The sequence below is a fragment of the Crotalus tigris genome, unplaced genomic scaffold, assembly GCF_016545835.1.
Source record: "Crotalus tigris isolate CLP2741 ecotype Arizona unplaced genomic scaffold, ASM1654583v1 scf7180000024437.13266115, whole genome shotgun sequence".
Taxonomy (NCBI): domain Eukaryota; kingdom Metazoa; phylum Chordata; class Lepidosauria; order Squamata; family Viperidae; genus Crotalus; species Crotalus tigris.
Window position 1 is genome coordinate 3,822,031 of NW_024100606.1, and position 20,690 is coordinate 3,842,720.

General features: G+C 36.8%; 1 protein-coding gene across 6 annotated transcripts in view; it reads right to left on the bottom strand.

Moving 5' to 3' along the window:
* The window catches only part of GPATCH8 (G-patch domain containing 8), a 142,002-nt gene that overhangs the window by 19,671 nt on the left and 101,641 nt on the right, over positions 1–20,690 (bottom strand). For 2 of the 6 annotated variants that reach the window (XM_039331293.1, XM_039331292.1), the window contains exons 3-6: positions 8,072–8,113; positions 6,102–6,169; positions 1,563–1,649; positions 316–459 (exon numbers count right to left, since the gene is read on the bottom strand). In XM_039331293.1, the coding sequence (XP_039187227.1) occupies positions 316–459; positions 1,563–1,649; positions 6,102–6,128 (258 nt within the window). In that variant the 5' untranslated portion in view covers positions 6,129–6,169; positions 8,072–8,113. Of the gene's footprint in view, positions 1–315; positions 460–1,562; positions 1,650–6,101; positions 8,114–20,690 lie in introns of those variants that run through there. The other 4 variants (XM_039331291.1, XM_039331290.1, XM_039331294.1 and 1 more) reach the window with 3 other exon arrangements.

The following is a 20,690-nucleotide window of genomic DNA, read 5'->3' on the forward strand; positions in this document are numbered from 1 at the left end:
GTAACTCAGAAAAACATCAAAAAAAGTCAGGAACCCAATTTCAATTTTCTAGTCAACAACAGTACTTCCTGTTTAAAAAAAACAAAAAAAGATGCTGCTTTGACTTGTTGAGCTAAGACAAAACTGTCACCCTTGATGTTTTGGTTAAGCTATAAATGGGACCTTATAAAATCAAGAAACATCAAGATGTAGTTGCGGGGGGGGGGGGTAAAGGAAAAAGATAAACATTAAGCAGATTGAAGGAAGTTATCACTGTGTTGGAAACTGACACGCATACAGCACAAATAATGAAATTTTAAAAAATCTGCTTTTTACCTGTTTGTGAGCATGATCATAGGAATTTATATGGTTGTCAAACTCTTGGTGTTTCTGATACTGCTTATCACACAGCTCACAGTAAAAATTGGCTCGAAGGTCTTCAAGTGCCTTGGCAATTGCCTTTTCTTTGTCCACATACTCCTGCAATAGCAAAAGGAGATAAGCCTTAAACCCTAAGAAGCACTATCATCAAACAAAAATGACCAGGGAATGCTTTCATTACAACATTTAGCTTCCTGGTACAGGGCCTTGGCTCTGCTCTCATTCTGTATCTCTTGAATAATTTTTACCATGTTTTCAAAATTCAGTGGTACAATTACAGAAAATTGATGAAGCAATTTTCTATTGTTTCAAGAAAGAATTTATAAAATAGCAGTTTTGTAGGTATTAAAAAGTATGGTTGACTTCTCGCTTTATTTCATTGACCTCACCCACTAAAGATTACTACTTAAACAAAAATATTAAGTGTAATTCCCAGTTACCAGTCTACTTAACTCACTGTTGAGATAACAAACATTAAGCACTTAAAATTATTTGATACTAGTTCAGAGTACTTACAACCTATATTAGGACATCAACAAAGTAAGCATTTTGGAGAGAGGAAAATACAGCAGACTGATATTAGCAGTGAGACTTGTACAGATGAGGATGGAGAAGAAAGTAACTGGATAAAGATGCTTCTTGGAGGATTCAAAGGAATGTCACTTGAGCTTGGTTAAAGAGTATAAAAAATGTCCCAAAAGAAGAAGTATACAAGGAAAGAGTAATTTGATTTCAATGCAATGTGATTTCTTACTTTCTCTTTTGCTTCCTACATAAAAGAACTTTATTTTTTTTTTCAGAAATCACATTGCCAAAATCTGGCAAATCTACCAAATGTACAATTTCAAACTATTTGGGAAGGAAAACATCAATGACAAAATGTGTAAATGACTTCTATTAGACCTTAACATACCTAAAAAGCTAAAATCATGGCAACCCCCTTCAAAAAATTATATACATCATTTTGATAATGTCACCATGTTATTAACAATCAAATTAAAATGATGTATCCCATGTTGCAAATTTGCCTATTCCTATATTAGATGGTACAGGTATCTTGTCATATCACAAAATCTTTCTTAGGCATGCCTGGCTTATAAAATCTGTATTTTACATTATATTAAATGATTCTACACTGAGATGCTTTAGCTAAGATAGACTACTGCAATGGAAAATTCTTTAACTAGTTCAGCAGAAAGTACCTTGTATTTTTGCCTTAGTTCTTCAGTATCTTCTTTCTCCACTTCCAAGACCCGCCTCCTTTCTGTGGCATCTTCAGCATAATCAAGCTATCAAAGCAGAAACAAATTAGGTAGTCATACACATTGGGCATTAAAATTCAGTGAGTAGGAAATATTAATAAATAATAACGTATCTCAAACAGTTTATTTCATCTGCAAGTTAAATAAAAAGTACAATAATGTACTAATCTACTCCTGCTAAATATCTCTAAAGACATTGTATTTCAAGAAAATCTGATCTATTTTGGAGCCCAAAAAGAGGACCGACTTTTTTTGTAGTAGAAATCTACTTTCCCCTTCAAAGAAAAAAATGTGCAAAGTACATGCCCACTCATGCCAATTAAAAATATAGAATAGTGTCTTTTTTCTTTCCTACGCTGTTGAATGAAAACTTCCAACTACAAAATAAGATTAGGAACTTTTAAAGAAAAAGTATATATTCTGTGACTGGATATTAACTGCAGCCAGCAATTAATGATTTGTTACTTCTGAATAATAAAATTCCATTTGATAGAGAAAAATCTAATTTCACTGGCTTAAGAAAATTGGGATGAGGCACAGGAAGCCTTTTTCTAATGAAAACATCCAATATCTACTTCAGAAACATTTGATGAGTAATAGAAAGTTCCATGGTACATAACTGTTATTGAAAAGCCCTAAAAAGATGTTAAATAGAAAATAATTTTGAAATTAAAGAACTTCTAAAATCTGGGACTTGAACATACATCAGTTTTTGAAGCAGTATAGGAAATTTTCCTTCTATTAATTTTGCATGGAAGAAAATAAAACTCCAACCAGCAGATCTGCCAAAAAAATAAAAAAAAAAATACTTGCCTTTTCCACGTTGTGATAATTTAATTTGGTTACCTGTCTCAAACCTATAATCTAACCTTTACATTAGACATGTTAAATATAAGGCCCGTGGTCAGAAGCAACCCGTGAAGTGGTTTCATGTGGCTCGCGAAGCCATCCTGGAAACAGTGAGGGAATGGCCCCTGCTGCCTTGGTCCTGGCCCAGGTCGGCCAGAAGCCAATGTACAATTTTGTGGTGGCCATCTATGCTGAAACACATTCAGTCTTAGCTCCACAAGACCACCCAGCTGCCTGCCAAAACTGGGCAGGCTGGGGGCTGGGCGTTGCCACGCTTCTTTTCAGATTTGCGCTGCCTGGCTCAGCCTCTCGGCGCTGTGAAGAGTACCTCACTGCCTGTCGAGACAGGGCAGGCTGGGGACTGGGTGGCATCGTGCAGCTAATGTGGACTCTCACACTGCTCATGGCATTCCCTTCCCCAGAGCCCACTAAGCCAGATATGTGAAGTAGGCGAGGGCTATGTGTTGGTCATTTTCAGGCGATGGTGCATTTCTTCGTTCCTCACAAAGGGTCTCCCCAGCTACTTTTCTTGCCTTTTTTCTCCCTCCCTCATCTCAAATATTTTCCCAACACTCTGTACTTAGGAAGGAAGGAAAGAAGGAGAGGGAGGGTCTGAGGGAAATCCTGCCTTAGTCATGTCCTACTGCTCTTTCACCATCCCCTTCACCCTCCTCCTGGCCTATCCTGGGGGTCTCCCATCCTATTGGTAAGGAAGCTTTGGATACAAAGTTGGGTCTCTTCCCATGGAGAGGGACTGGGCCTCCCTCTGACTTTGCCCTCGTACCCATCATGAGCAACCAGACATGACCATGACAAGCACAGCATGACCATGAGGATGCTGCAATGTATGTGTGAAAAATGTTCATAACTCAGTTTTTTCAGTGCCATTATAACTTTGAACACTCACTAAATGAACTGTTGTGAGTCAAGGACTACCTGTATTGAGAGAGAATGAAGAAGACTTTGCACAGGTGACATCAACTCTTAGAGAAAACACAATCTTTTGAGGCCCTGCAACACTGGAAGTTTTTAAGAAGAGATTGGACAGCCATTTGTCCGAAATGGTGTAGGGTTTCCTGCCTAAGCAGGGTTTGGACTCGATGACCTCCAAGGTCCCTTCCAACTATTATTATTATGGATCATCGACAGTCAGCCAGATGTTCAGACTGGATTTGGCATTTTGTCTACCTATCGAGTCCTTACCCAGGATCTAGGATAGGCAGATGTGGATATTTGATGGTATTACAGGTATCGTCGCAGGATGGAAGCAGTTCCTAGTAAGGCTGCCTTTTGCAATTGACTAATAGCGAATTTGTCAATGCCAATGGTGTTCAAGTGGTGCTCCAGTTGTTTTGGGATTGCGCCCAAGGAGCCTATGACTATTGGTACTACCCTTGCTTGCTTTTGCCACAGTCTTTCTATTTCTATTTGTAGGTCTTTGTAGTTTGTGATCTTCTCCAGTTCTTTCTCTTCTATTCTGCTGTCTCCAGGCACTGCCACGTCCACTATCCAGACTTTTTTGTCTTTCTTATCGACAATTGTTAAGTCTGGGGTGTTATGTTGCAGGTGCTTGTCTGTTTGAATTCTGAAGTCCAGAGCAGTTTAATTTTATCATTTTCTATGACTTTCTCTATTTTATGATCCCACCAGTTTTTGCTTACAGGCACATGATATTTTTTGCAGATCTTCCAATGCACCATTGTTGCTACTTTGTCATGCCGCTGCTTGTAGTCAGTCTGTGCAATCTTCTTGCAATAGCTTACCAGGTGGTCCACTGTTTCTTCAGCTTCTTTGCATAGGCGGCATTTACTGTCTGTTGCTGTCTTCTCAATTTTGACTTTATATGCATTTGTCCTAAGGCTTGGTCTTGTGCAGCCAGAATTAGTCCCTCAGTCTCTTTCTTCAATTTTCTTGCTCTTAGCCATTGCCAGGTCTTGTTATTATCTGCTTTCCCAGCTATTTTTTTAATGTATTGGCCATGTAGTGCTTTGTCTTCCCATGCCTCTATTCTGTTCTTCATTTGGTCTTTCTTGTAGGCCAGTTTGGTCTCTCCAGTAGTCAGTAATCCTTCCTGATATACTAATTTCAGTGCATCTTCATCATTGTTCTTCAGATATTCTTCCAAAGCCATTTTTTCTTCTTCAACCATCTGATGTACTTGTAGCATTCCACGCCCACCTATTTGCCTTGGTAGATAAAGTCTGTCAATGTCACTGCATGGATGAAGGGCACGATTCATTGTCATTATTTTTCTGGTTTTCCTATCCATTGCTTTTAGTTCTGCTTGAGTCCAGTCCACTATTCCAGCTGTGTACCTAATGACTGGAATTGCCCAGGTGTTGATTGCCTTTATGGTATTTCCTCCATTGAGTTGGACTTTAAGATCTTCTTCACTCTCTTGATGTATTCACCTCTAATCTTTTTCTTGACTTCAGTGTGCTTGATGTTGTCAGCTTGAAGGATACCCAAGTATTTGTAGTAATCTTCCTCATCCAGACTCTTAATGTTATTTTCGTGGGCATCTTGATTCCTTCAGTTTTCACTACTTTTTCTTGTTTGATAGTAAGTGTGGCACATTTGTCCAAGCCAAACTCCATAACAATATCTTGGCTATATATACGGACAGTGTTGAGCAGCGATTCTATTTCAGATGATGTTTTTCCATACAGCTTCATATCATCCATGTAAAGGAGATGGGATAGTCTGGCAGATGTTTTTGATGTTTGATAGCCATGTCCTGAGTTATTCAGTATTGTTGACAGAGGAAACAGTGCAATAACAAATAGTAATGGTGACAATGAATCTCCTTGAAATATTCCTCTCTTGATATTAACCTCTCCCAGTCTATTATTATTATTATATTATTATTATTATTACTACTACTACTACTATTATTATTATCTCCTTCATGAAAATTTCTTCCAAATATTTCGCAAAGTCTATTTTAAAAGCTCTACCATTATCTACGGATACAGGAGTTCTAATTTTCAGATGATTTATGTTTCAAGTAGATTCTTTAAAATGCGCATCTGTTACAGACTGTGCCTGTATCCTGGAATAGCTAAAGAAGAGATTCTTTGTGTGGAAATCAGAAGGACTCTTTTCTGACCTAATGCTAGGATATCTGGTTCCATATCTGAAAAAGAGAAAGTACTGTTCCAGTGTATCTAATAAAAAAAACCTGCTGCATTCTTCAGGCATTAAGTTACATATATTACTTCTGAGTGTGTTCTGATAGTAATGAGTTGAGCAAACTTGTTCTTTGCAAAAAAAAACAAAAAGAAACCCAGTTTGATATACAGGAGCCATACAGGCCCAACTAATTTTTAAAACGTGCTTACATTAATTAAATGAGCTTTAATTGAAACTCACATTTGTTAATTGAAGCCTATTATACATTTATATTATACTGAAGCACTATTACCGTATTTCTTTGACCAAAAGATTTTTTCCCACTGATGCCCTCTATGTGCACTGGATTATAACATTCATAATTCTTGGGGTTCGATGATGAAAACTAGTCTAGAAGCATACCAGTTCGAGAAACATTTAGATACATTTCATAATTTGAAATATGTATAGACACTTAATCTTGCCTGGTACAAAGTATACATTGCAGGGACCACTTACTTCCATTTCCATCCGTCCCATGCCCATGACATCATATTTGACAACGATAGGGATGGGATCTGTTCTACCTGCAAGGGAATCACATCTATCAGTTGAGTGAGTAGGACAGAATGATTATCCTCTGGTAAGTCGCTTTGTACACATTGGTTTGGGGTTGGTTAGAGATCTTGCCTTTGGAGTGCAGAGACCAGAAAGCTACAGAGAACCAAACACAAGCCATTCTCACAGCTTACAATCATAAGCCTACATATCCTGATTGCCAGACCTAGCCTTGTTTTCTCTTTGTTGCTTCTAGCTTTTGGCCCAAATGTTTGAGCAAGTTAATATTAAAATTAATTATCTTTACACTAGAAGATCAAAAAAATTGAGGAATGGAAAAGATGCATTCTCTCAGATCACAGGACACAGATTACCAATGCCCAGCAACACCCATTTAGCATGCAATTATTTCAGAGTTTTGGAAGATTAACCTTGATGTTAAAACCTTGCTAGACTCAAAATGGGCTTTTTGGATTTTGCCATATCCTTTCCTTATAAGCTGTGAAAAGGACTAGTTGCGAAGAAAACTGACTTTGAACTAATCAAACTATGCTGAAGATTCCATATGTATTTTAATTCACTCATAACCAGCCAAACAAAGCAAAATGGGGCAGACGAGCACTTCGACTATCACAGCCTTTGGGGGGGGGTGTTTAATTTTACATCACAACATGCGCTGTGAGTTGTGATGTAAGGGCACTGGTAAAAAGGAATTACTTACCTTATCTGGTGCATACCTTTAGTGAAAAAACAAAATGTTTACTTCCCTCATTATCAAACTGGGGGGATTAGTGTTAACAATATTCCTCTCATTCAAAAATACACAATTATACCCTTGGGCCAAAAGATGTCCAAGCTTGAATCGTGATGAAATAACTGGACTTCATGTGGCATAACAGATAATATTTTTGAATACTTGAGTAATTGCATTTCTAAAAAAATTGAGTTATTTTTTTGACAAGTAGCCCAACTGACAAGACTGTACTTGGGAAATCCGAGTTCATGTCTCACTACTGTCAGAGGACTTACTAGCTTTGTCTCTATTTCTTAATTATAAAACAGGAATTGTAATTCCTCACAATATTTAACATGAGGTTTAAATGAAGTTTTGCCCTTGATGTGCCATTAAAATAGAAGCAAATCAATCCCCAATGTAAATTTAATTTGGGAATACGTTTCAACATTTTCCAGATTGAACAACTTTTATATAGGAAGAAATTCCTGCTGCATTTCAAATTTAGAAACCTGGGTAGGGTGATCAAATTTGTAAACACTAGCCATCTGTGAAAAGGCATTTTAAGTACAATTTTTATTTAGATATATATATATATATATATATACACACACACATTTTCAGTAAGAAGGGTAGGGGACAAAGGGGATTTATGCCCAATTGTATACAAAACGATGACTGCAGTTTTGAGCAAAAGAACCACATTCGTAAAAAAGTATTTTAAATTATATACTTTTTCTTTAATTTTTACTATATTTCTATAGGAGTCACATTTGTTCTGTCCAAATGAATATGACAGAATTCTTTATAATATGAAGAATACATTAGTACTTTTGCTTCTTAAGGCAGTCAATGTTTTCAATTTCAATTGTCTATTGAATTGTAGCAACTGCTAACAATCAGTATGTGCTTGGGAAAGGTGGGGAGATCAAGTTTGGACAGTATTAGAGATTTGGTATTTGAAGTGAATCTCCACAAATTTTTGGCAGTTCTAACACAAACATCCCTTTTGAGCATTAAACCCTTAATGAACAAGGATCAGACACAAAAGAGTGCATGAAGAAATGGAAAGGAAAAAAAGGGAAATGAAAAGACCAAGCAGAAAAGATGAAGGCTACAACAGAGAAAAGTAAGCCTAACATATTTGGTGCTCTGATGACAAAAAAGAAGTAAATTCAGTCTGAAAATTAAAAATTACCACTAAGTTTACCATCACCACAACAAGTCCCGGATCATTATGCTGTAAAAAAGAAACACCATTTGTTAGGCAGAAACTGTCAAGGGGCAGAAAATAGGCCCTATGCAGTAGGCAGGCGGGCAGGGAATATGGGGGGGGGGGGGAGAAATCAGACTGACACTAAGATTTCCACCCATCCCATGCCACCCTTTTTCTGGAAATAGTGTATATTGAATAACACTAGTTTATTTTCAAGATGCATTCAGCATATAACTGATACTGAACATTAATGCTAAGAGTTTTAATAAACATGGCATTCATAATTTTTCATACTAAATTAGTTAGAGGGCAGAGATGGCTGTTTTGCAGTGTAATAAGTGCTAAGAAATAACTTTTTTTGGAACATTCCCCAAACTTCTGATAATCTCATCCACATAGTAAATAACATTAAATTGTTGAAAGCAAACACTGGACCACATTTGAGGAAAATTAAGACTCTTTTGCATAGAGTGAGTATGTATGTATGCATGTATGCATGCATGTATGTATGTATGTATGTATGATGTATGTATGTAATTTATATGCTGCCTATCTTCTAAATAAGGTAACTCTAGGCGGTTTAAAAATTAGTAGGTTGATGAGAAAATACAACCGAACTTTCCCCCAACTGAGAACCCTCAGCTAAACCAGTAATAATTCAGCTCTAAAATATATTCACTACTTCAAGAAATTGACCAAAGGGTCCAATAATATGAATAAAATTCAATCTTCCAATGTTTTGCAGGTCTGCATTTTAAAGCAGCCAAGAGATAGGTAGTTGAATATTGGGCAAGTGGTACAGAGGGAGGGAATAATTATTCTCATCCCTCTTGCCAACATCCTTTCTCCAGCTGGGTCAAATATAATGGGCTAAGCAGATGTTTTTTAAATCCAGAAAGCAGCTCATGGCAAAAGAAATAAGTGACTATTCTAAATGGATTTATTACTATAATTCTAGTTAACAGCCTTTAGAAAAATAAGTTTCTGATGTTGAATACTGCAAAAACATTTAAGGAATGTAAAAAGAACTGCAACATAAATTCATTTATTTTGGTCTTTGTGTACCCTTTATCTCATTCTCTAATTATCAGTTTTGTCCTTTATCATTTAAAATATAAAATATTAGGAGTCATGATTACAGGCTATACAAAACTATTTTGAATTAAATTATACTAATATTATGTATTTGTATTAATACTTGCCACTTTTGGCCAAGAGCCTTAGAGGTTTCAATGTAGTAAAAGAATGTAAAAAAATATTTAAGACTGATAGAGAATAAAATGGGCAGCAATTAAAACAAGACAGAAGTGACATTGAACAATGGCAACCCAAGCAAGGGAATACATTTCTGTTATATTTCCAGCAGGGAATAAACATCTAGATAGGTTTCAGAGCTATTTACCACAACCAAGGCAATTTTGTCCAATATATATTGTATACCGACTTAGCCTCACTTTAGAACTTAATTTCTCTTATCCCACTTGATGGAAAAACCCATCTGGGGTATTTTTACATGAAACCCATTTCAGACTTTGAAAGAAGTAACCAATTCTTGGAACTGAGCAGTATCTGATCAAATATTGTGTTAGCACTACTACCATAGGAGCAGCATTTTCTTCTAGTAGTAGATGCAAATATATTTCAAAGACAGTGTTATGTAGAAATTGTAATATGCTAATCTGAGTGTGAACAAATTATATTCAACAGTTGCCTGTCAAGGATGAGAACCTACTAAGTTAACTTGTATAAATGTTATAACCGCAATTTGACCATCGAAGTAAGAAACCCACATCCAGAAACATTTTGAAAAAGTGCTATCATGTCTTTAAAAAGGCTGAAAACCCATTCCTAGATTATTAACCAAAGCAAAGTATACATCATATACAACCTGTCTTTCTCACTCCCAATAATATTTACAAAAATACAAAAAATCCAATGGCAAGCGGAATATACTAACTTGGAAAGCTACTTGGCAAAAGAAGAAGGCTAGAGTTAGATTCAAGAGATCTGATTCGACTTACTAGATGGAGTACTATATGATTGAATATGGTTGATTGAATATGGTTAAAATAATAGAAAATTTTGGATATAAAGTAGCTATAGTAAGAGGGATAAAAGATATAAGTAGTATAGTTTTTTATAATATGCGAAATGTAAAAATATTGGGACGATGTATATGAATCAAAAGTTAGGACATTTAAAGGTAATTAACTTTGAGAGAAGTATGACCAAGAAGAATGGTTTGAAGACTGAGGGAAAACTCTTAAATAAGAATTTTGAAAACAGGACATATAGTGACTTAACAAGATCACTTTTACAAATATAATTGAAACATAAGCCGACCAGAAAAGATGTTATATGTGGATGCTATAAGATATATAAATAGTATAGTATCTTTATAATATATGAAATATGAAAATATTGGGATGGTATAAGTAAATGAAAAGTTTGGATATTTAAAGGTAATCAATTTTCAGAAAATTGTGACTGATAAGAATGGTCTGAATATTGAGGGGAAATTAAGTATAAATAAGAATTCTGAAAACAGGATGTATAGTGATTTAATAAGATTACTTTTATAAATACAACTGAAATATAAGTGAATCAGAAAAAATGTTATATATGGATGTCATTGTTACTTGTACATTGAAAATATTAAGAATTATATATGTCTAATGTTGATAAAGGAGAATATTATTAGAAGAAGGGAAGATCAAGGAAACAAATTATTAATAAATTGATTATGGAATTATAGAAATTATTGTTTTTAAAATATATGAACCCAGACAACACGATGTTTACTAAACACTAAAGATTGTCATTATAAAAAAAATCAATATATCTATCTATCTATCTATCTATCTATCTATCTATCTATCTATCTATCTATCTATCTATCTATCTATCTATCTATCTATCTTTGGTTGTTCGGGTTTTCTCCCGCGTAAAATTGGAAGTGTCTTGGCGACGTTTCGACGAAGTCCCATTCGTCATCTTCAGGCTGGTGTTTTCAGCTTCGTGCTTTGAGCAGCAATGTGTGGTCTTAGCTGTTTTTTCCTTTTAACTGCCAGTGGGGGTATGAACTGATTGGGTGGGAGCTTGGCTGTGTTCTGATTGGGTGGAGGTGTGTTCTGAATGGTTAGGGGTTTGGCTGTGTTCTGATTGGCTGGGGGAGTGTTCTGTTTGGTTGTGCTCAGGTTAGTCTAAGTTGCAGAGGGGTTTAAGATTTTGGGCTGCCTTGCTATTTTTTGGCTTCGCGTTCGTGGTCGTGCCTCCTCTTCATGGAGGGTGTCAGTTTGCTTCATGTATGGATTGGAGGGGTTTAAAGTGGCTAATGATGCAGCTGTGGTCTGGCTTCTGGTTTGTGGTCGTGCCTCCTCATCGGTGTGGCTTTGGGTTTGTTTTTTGCATCCCGCCTACCAGCCATTTGGAAACCCGCCCTTATTGACAAACGACTCCTTAACACAAAAAATGATACCAGACCCACACTCACAAAAACCACACAGGATGTCACCATCACACATCCATGCAAAAAACAAACCCAAAGCCACACCATTGGTCTTTGGAGGCATTAGTAACCTTGCATCCCCACCGCCAGGAATGCCTGCATACGGACATAAATAACTATACCATCAACACCCCCTTGTCAGGTGACCGGCGCCGGACCGTGCAGCAAGAGAGTCTCCCACCCCAACATGTGGACGCTGGAATAGAGGCTACGGACTCCCCGCGCACGGAGAAAGAAAGGGAGGGGGCGCCCGATATGGATGATCTACGCACCGCCCAACAACCCCATGTGAGGCTCACACCCCCCCCCCAGGAGGGAGGAAGTGATACCAGTGGAGCCGGAACACCTAAAAGACTTGTTAAAATCTTGGAGTGTGCGCCCATAGCAACGAGGAGGAGCGTCCCACATGGAGAGGGGAGAGAAAGCATAGAATGACAACCCGCTCGATCAGTAAGGGGAGGAGTAATGAGAGCGGTTTGAGTGCCAAACAACGGGAGGGAACGGATGTAAGAAAGACTGGGGTGGGGAATAAAGACATGATTGCTGAGGCATACCATACTCAGATAAGAGCTGTTGACACGACAAAGGAGGAGAGAGGTATACAATTGGGAAGGGATATTAACCCACAGTTAGTGGAACTCTATCCCCATCATAAGATACAAGAAAACATCAGATTGAATCCTCCCCCCGATATGGCAGGTGTTGGTATTATTGAAAGAGGAGGGGATGCAAGGTTACTAACACCTCCAAAGACCAATAGTGGAGGGATAGGGAAGGGCATACGAAGAAAAGAACATAACGTTATAGACACATCTTGGTTATCAGCTGACCAATCAGGGCCAGTAACACAGTCTAGGAACCGTGCGCAAACGTTACTTGAACCTACTTAAACCACCTTTATTGTAATGGCCTTTTAGCCCTGACGATGCTGGGGAGTTCCCCCAGCGAAAGCTTGGCAACTTTTTAGTATAAGTATATTTTTAGTAAAGTATTCTTATTTTAACCCTCCCGGTGATCGTATTTTATTCTTTTATTCGTATGTATGTATGTATGTATGTATGTATGTATGTATGTATGTATGTATGTATATGTATATGTTTTCTGAGGTTTTCGCGGGTGTTTGTATGTAGGTCTTTGGTTGTTCGGGTTTTCTCCCGCGTAAAATTGGGGGGTTGATTTTGGTCAGGCTGGTTTCAACTCCACATATAATGGTTTAAGTGGGGATGTGTTTGGGAGCGACTGCAAAGTTGAATCCTTTGGAAAGGACATTGGTTTCGGCTTTGGTGAGGATCCTATCTGAGATGTTATGCACTGTTTGTTTCATGTGTGGCTGTGAGGGAGGAGGGAGGAGGGGTTTGTTTCTGGCGTTCTTGTAGTCTTCGGAGTTTGTTGGGTGTGTGTATTTGTCTTGAGGGTGGTCTGTGTTTCGGCTCTCCAGAGGGCGAGTTGTTTGGATTTGTCTCAAAGTGCGGGGTGGATCTTGTTGCTGAGTTTTACGTGGGAGAAAACCCGAACAACCAAAGACATACATATATATATAGCAATTTCTATCTTAACTAAATTTTGTCTTTTTTTTTTTTTTTTTGCTCCAAGGCTTAAAGTTTCTACTGCTTCTTTTTATAAAGCAATAGTCCTCAACTTACAATTAGTTGCTTAACAGTCATTTGAAGTTATGGTAGACTTCCCCCCCCCCAAGCTACCTACAACCTGGCTCTCAAATTATGGCTGCTGCAGTGCCATAACTATCTCTCCCTCCCCCCAATTATCAGGTCCGTGCAAGCATATCCTTTCCCCAATGGCTCTCTGTAGCCTGAAACCATTTTTCCACCCTACCAACCCTTAACATTCTCCTCACTTACCTTTGGAAGAGCTTTGAACCCTTCCATAGAGCTGGAAAGGGTCTCTTTGTTGCTTGGCTGTATGGCGCAATTCCAGCCCATGGACAAACCGCCCCATGTTGCTGCCTTAAAAGGATTTGCACAGTGCTGCAGAAGCTTTCTACAACTTTCTGCAGTGCAATCTCATAAAGCAGCACAATGGAATGGCCTGGTGGATGGAAATAAGGTTGAGGCATGAGAAGACCTGGTGGGAGTAGGAAAAGGCTTGTGAGGACCCAAGGGGCAGAAAGCAGAGCATGGAGTGTCTTGGAGGATGGGGGAGGCCTTGGGAAGGCCAGGGCAAGCAGGCCTAAGCCTGTAACTAGGCCTCTATCCTTGAAGAACCCAGTGCTGCACTTAACAATCTGCATGTTTGTTTCACAATTGTATTGGGGAGAGCTGGGATGGAGGAATCATTAAGTGAGATGTTTCACTTAATGGCCATTGTGACATGTGACTATTACGAGGATATTCCATCATGGTCATAGTTGGAGGACTACCTGTAGCTGAGTTGGATGGAAACTAAAAAAGGAGAGAAGCAAGCTAGAACTAAGGAGAAATTTTCTGACAGTTAGAACAATTAATCAGTGGAAAGACTTGCCTCCAGAAGTTGTGACTGCTCCAACACTGGAAGTTTTTAAGAAGAGACTGGACAGCCATTTGTCTGAAATGGGATAGGGTTTCCTGCCTGAGTAGGAGGTTGGATAGAAGACCTCCAAGGTCCCTTTCAACTCTATTGTTCTGTTCTGTTTCTTTTACATTCTAACCAATGATTCTGCACTTTGTGGGATAACTTTTCCCTCTAACGTCATATACATGTTAGAATGAAATAAGACGATAATTCTCTATGGCCAGTATAAGAGTACAATTTCATTTCCTGCCCTCAAGCTAGGCCTGTTGCTGACCTTAATCCCCAAGTCCAAATCTAACCAGGCAATTTGAAAGAGTAGTACAATTGATAGTACCAAAAGCTATCAGAAAATCTAACAGAACAAAGATATAGTGCTTATTTTCAGTTTTCACTCCAGCATAAAGAGCCCATCAAAGCAGCCTTGGTCTCCAACTAAACTAGAAATCAGACAAAACTGGGTCTAATATCATTTATGAATTAGATTATCAATTCACAATCCATTTTAATGGTTTTCTGATTACTGAATACTGGGGGAGATGGGCCTCATGAGATAATCAAGATTTTTTGTGAGCTGTTAACTGAAGTACAGCCTTAAAAAAAGAAACAATTTCACAAATAAAAGGATATTTGATGCTACAAATCTATTTTAAAGTAAGTTTTTAGAGCGATTCTACAGAATGGTTTTATCACTGCCTATTAATCTTTACATTGCATTCAGTACTCATTAACAAAGACCCTTCAGTAATTTACAAAAGAAATTTTAACCTGTAAGAAACTTAAATAAATACAATGAATTATTAGAGAATTAAGAAGTGTATCAACAGAATAAAAATGAATTTTAAAACTATCTTTAAAATAGCATATGGGAAAGTATCAGAACAAGACTGAAACAGCACTTCAGTTATTTGGATTTTTTTTCCCTTATGGTATATGTGATGAAGGCAGGCAGGCGGGCAACATTAAGACGCAGGTGCTTTAAAAAAAAAAAAAAACTAAATCCAGAGACAAAATGTAAGATTTGCAAAACTCACTTTTTCATTTTAATATGGACTTTTTGAATTTCCATCTTTTCAATGAGAAATTATTTAATAAGTACAGCGAGGGAAAAAATATTTGATCCCTGCTGATTTTGTACCTTTGCCCACTGACAAAGAAATGATCAGTCTATAATTTTAATGGTAGGTTTATTTTAACAGTGAGACACAGAATAACAACAAAAAAATTCCAGAAAAATGCATTTCAAAATGTGGTAAATTGATTTGCATTTTAATGAGTGAAATAAGTATTTCATTCCCTATCAATCAGCAAGATTTCTGGCTCCCAGGTGTCTTGTATACAGGTAACAAGCTGAGATTAGGAGCAGTGCTCCTAATCTCAGTTTTTTACCTGTATAAAAGACAACTGTCCACAGAAGCAATCAATCAATCAGATTCCAAACTCTCCACCATGGCCAAGACCAAAGAGATGTCCAAGGATGTCAGGGACAAGATTGTAGACTTACACAAGGCTGGAATGGGCTGCAAGACTATTGTCAAGCAGCTTGGTGAAAAGGTGACAGCAGTTGGTGCAATTATCTGCAAATGGAAGAAACACAAAGTAACTGTCAATCTCCCTCAGTCGCAGGCTCTGTGCAAGATCTCTCCTCGTGGAGTTTAATGATCAAGAGAATCGTGAGAAATCAGCCAGAACTACACAGGAGGATTTTGTCGATGATCTCATGGTCACCAACAAAACAATTGGTAACACACTACACTGTGAAGGACTGAAATCCTGCAGCGCCCGCAAGGTCCTCCTGCTCAAGAAAGCATATGTACAGGCCCATCTGAAGTTTGCCAATAAACATCTGAATGATTCAGAGGAGAACTAGGTGAAAGTCTTGTGGTCAGATGAGACCAAAATTGAGCTCTTTGGCATCAACTCAATTCGCCGTATTTGGAGGAGGAGGAATGCTACCTATGACCCCAAGAACACTATCCTCACCATCAAACATGGAGATGGAAACATTATGCTTTGAGGGAGTTTTTCTGCTAAGGGGACAGGACAACTTTACTGCATCAAAGGGATAATGGACGGGGCCATGTACTGTTAAATGTACTTCCTTCAGCCAGGGCATTGAAAATGGGTTGTGGATAGGTATTCCAACATGGCAATGACCCAAAACACATGGCCAAGGAAACAAAAGAGTGGCTCAAGAAGAAACACATTAAGGTCCTGGAGTGGCCTAGCCAGTCTCCAGACCATAATCCCATAAAAAATCTGTGGAGGGAGCTGAAGGTTCGAGCTGCCAAATGTCAGCCTCGAAACCTTAATGACTTGGAGAGGATCTGCAAAGAGGAGTGGGACAAAATCCCTCCTGAGATGTGCGCAAACCTGGTGGTCAACTACAAGAAATGTCTAATCTCTGTGATTGCCAACAAGGGTTTTGTCACCAAGTACTAAATCATGTTTTACAAAGGAGTCAAATACTTATTTCCAGGGCTTTTTTTCTCATAGAATGCCAAGAACGGAGTTCGGCACCTTTTTTTGGATGGAACCTTGTAGGGTAGGCAAGGCGGATTATATGACATGTATGAGTTCCAGCACTTTTTTTTTTTAAGAAAAAAAGCACTGCTTATTTCACTCATTAAAATGCAAATCAATTTATAACTTTTTTGAAATGCGTTTTTCTGGACTTTTGTTGTTATTCTGTCTCTTCTATCAAATAATTTTTTACCTCACTGTAAGTTTTAAAGTATTAGGCTACCATGTAAATTAATCTGGTTATCTGAATTCACATGCAGAATGTACATCATATTTACTACTTTTTTCCTAATCAGGACCAAAGCAGGTACTTTAAATTACTGTACATAACACAGTGTTAAAGAACACCAGGCTATTGTTTTAAGAAGCTACACTCAAAGGATTAGTTGCATAATCCCCTGTGTACAGGAATGGGGACAGAAGAACAAAGAAACACACCCTGCAGAACACTCAAATACCCACATATTTTCTTCTAAGATATAATATAAAACATTCCAGTTTTGCAATCTAATAATCATGCTACTGAAATCTCTCAACAGAACACTTGCTAATTTTAACTTTCCATGATAATGTGAAAAATGATTTGATCAAATTAAAGGTCTCCTAGACATTATAGATCCTAAGTGCTTATACATGTTCATTTCCACATATGTTATGTGTTGTAAAATATTGTATCCTCAAGCCTATTTTTAAAAAGGAAAATTATATCTTAATCTTAAAAAAGGTAAATATAACAGCTTCTGGCCAATTCTGAAATATGAAAAAGAGGAAAAAGAGGAGCAAATAATATTCCTTTTGCTATCTTACATTTGCTCAATCCTGCTTCTAAAGAGCTCAGAGCTGTATACATGGAGGTATTAGGCAATCCTTCTTTCTTCTAGGAAGCCTTAGAGATGTTAATTTAATGTGAGTGAATTTAACTTTCCCAAATAATTTAATTCAAACAATGTTCAAAAGTGACACATAATTTTGTATTAAGTCACCCACTAATTTTGAAAGAAGCAAAGACAATTAAGAAAAATGATTTAACTTAAACTTAAAAACACTATTCACTATTCTAACCTGTTATAATTATTGCCTGTTAAGTTCTTATGGTCTTCCTTGTAAAATACTAGCACCAAATTCACCATCTATGTTCTGTTTGCACCTGCAACAGCTTAGCCTTCAAAATTCTTTCACATATCTTGCTTTTCTGAACTTGTCTTAAGCTGTTTCGATTTTTTCTGGAATAAAAATGTCTTTAAAAAGATATGTTTTATTTTCTATTGCTTAAAAAACTACTATCTAATCTACAGTTCTATTTATACTGTTAAAAACAATACCAAAATGAAATATACAATCCATATATAGATGTCTACAGCACTACCATTATTGCTAAGTAACAAACATTGATAACATCTATAGGAATAGCTACCTCCCTCTAAAAATGGTATGATCATGAATTAAGTATTTGGTAAAGGATCGCCAGGGAACTGGCCAGCCTCCTAAGTCTTTTATGTTCAATAGATTCAACAAGATATAACAGAACATATAATATAAATGATAAGAAGGGAAAAAATGTAAAATATATTCAAAACATTGATGGCCTGTGATTTACAGAAATTGGAGTAATGTGCATATGACACTGCATATATAGCTCTACCTATTTAAACAGACAAACTTATTTTTAATGCTAATCTTGCCAGAATTTCAAGATGTGTTGACAAATTGTATAACCAGAAACCAAGAAAAGCTTTCAGCACAACACAAGTTTATGATCACTCTGTTATGCAGACCCAACTGAAATAGTCAATGGCCTGCAATACATGTGACTAACAACATATCCATTTTCACTATCTTTTACAAAAATCCTAATATTATCCATAACTTCAAGTATGCATGTTTTGTCTTACTGAATATAGAGGGCAATTTTAACACAGCAAGAAGACCTTTGGTAATAGCCACCAAGTGAAGGAAGTGGAGGAACTAAACTAATAATCATCAAAGCAAGATTGAAAAGCATAGTGTACAGATGTTGTTATGCCCATGCTCTCAAGTTTCAGGAGAATTATCTCTACTACACATTATTCTTTAAAGACAGAATTCCAGGCTATATTTATATAACACCTATTTTAAGAGTTGCAAGTATCTGAAAGATAAGCTACAAAAACAAAAAAGAAGAAGAGAAGAGGTAGCCTTCTGATCAATACTGGTAGGTGTCAGTTCCTCTGAAATTTTCCTATTTCTTTTACATAAATGAGCATTTAAAGAAGCAGAATGTACTTGCTGATGGTATACATAAAGCAGGAGTGCCAAACTGTTGGCCTGTCGACTGGATGCGTCAAGTGGAAGCTGCATTGAATGGTATACATAAAGCAGGGGTGTCAAACTGCTGGCCTGCGGACTGGATGCGTCAAGTGGAAGCTGCACCCACCCCACTGCCGGCAATGGCAAAACTGTCCTGATATGTTGCACGACATCACATGATGTTGCGAGTTTGACATGTCTGACATAAAGGAACTAATATTTTGGAGAATAAGAAATATATTACAGGAGACACATAGAAACTGTTACAAACAAAATTATCCATTTAAAACAAACACAAAAAAGTATTCTAAAATACATTTTAGAAAAATGCCATAAAGTAGCGCTAACCATTTTAAGGCAGAATAAAAAATAAAAAACACATCTGTACCAGCTGAAGATAGAATTCTCATTCAGTAGCTGGATAGCATGCATCATAAAAGTTGTTGGCTTGTCTTTAGCTTACCATATTGCATGAATCCAGCTAGTATATTAATGCAATGTATACTAACTGGTAAGCTGTTTTACAACTTCTTTACCCTGGATTCTCAGAATTATACTGTGATTTGGCATGATGTATAAAATCAGTAGTATAATTTCACATAATCAAACAAGTAATATTGCGGTTTGGCCTAATATGTAAACTAATCAAATAGTTGTGCTTCAGATGATGTTTCATCATGATTTGGTAATATATGGAACCTATTTGAACCTCAGGCTACCTGACCTTCTCCCATACACTTCCACTGTTCTTAATTACAATTACATTAATGGCTTAATCTATTCCTCTTAATTTGAGGGAATACATAAGATAAAGATTCATCAAGACCTGTCCTATTAAACCTAAAGCCATTGTCTGATTCTTAACAAGTCTATTATTCTCTATCTTAAAACTAACAAACTGGTTCTACAATTAGGATAAACACTGATTAAAGTTGTAATTCTACTTAAAAAGAAACAATATAGATACGTTCAAGATTTTATTCAAAACCAGATGTTCTCTTTTTATCATGATCACGGCTCAAAAAATATTGAAAACAATAACAAATTGTGGATCGATAGTCATTCATTTATTCAGTCTTCAGGTGGATCAAGATCATAGCATAAGGTTTATGTTTAAAAATTTTAAGACAAGTACTTTTATTAAAGACTGGAGATACCTTATTAACTCTTTGCTGAAAAAGGAAAAATGAATTGATGATTTTTGGATTTGCCAATTAAAAACAGTTGCATATGAGAAGAAGGGAAACATGATATATTTTTGAAGAGAGAGGTGCGATGATTTGCTTGCATGTAATTGCTGTAAAACAGATTGGGAATTACTTCCTTATAGATTTTTCTTGTTTTTAATTATAATTTCTCTTTTATACATTTCTTTTTTCTCCTTTTTTCTTTCTCTAATTTCACTTTGTATTACCTTATGTTACTTTTTATATTTGGGAAAAAGAAAAATATTAGAAAAGAATTGTGTTCAGAAATTTAAATTGGCTGTTGATGTTTTCAACATACTATGTCTTCTACAGAAAGAAATGTGGAGGATAGTGTTTAATTACCCATGAGCAAGATACAGATTTTAAATCCAAAGAACATTAATATTAACTATCTGTGGAAATAATTCAGGACCTCCTAATTCAGACTGTTTCAAATTTTACACTCATTGATAACCTGTCACCAAATACCCTCCAATATTATTCTACCAAAGATTTTTTAACAGAAGATAATTAGTTATTAATTCTGGTGATTAGGTATTATCACATCATCATCAGAGGCAATAAGTAGTAT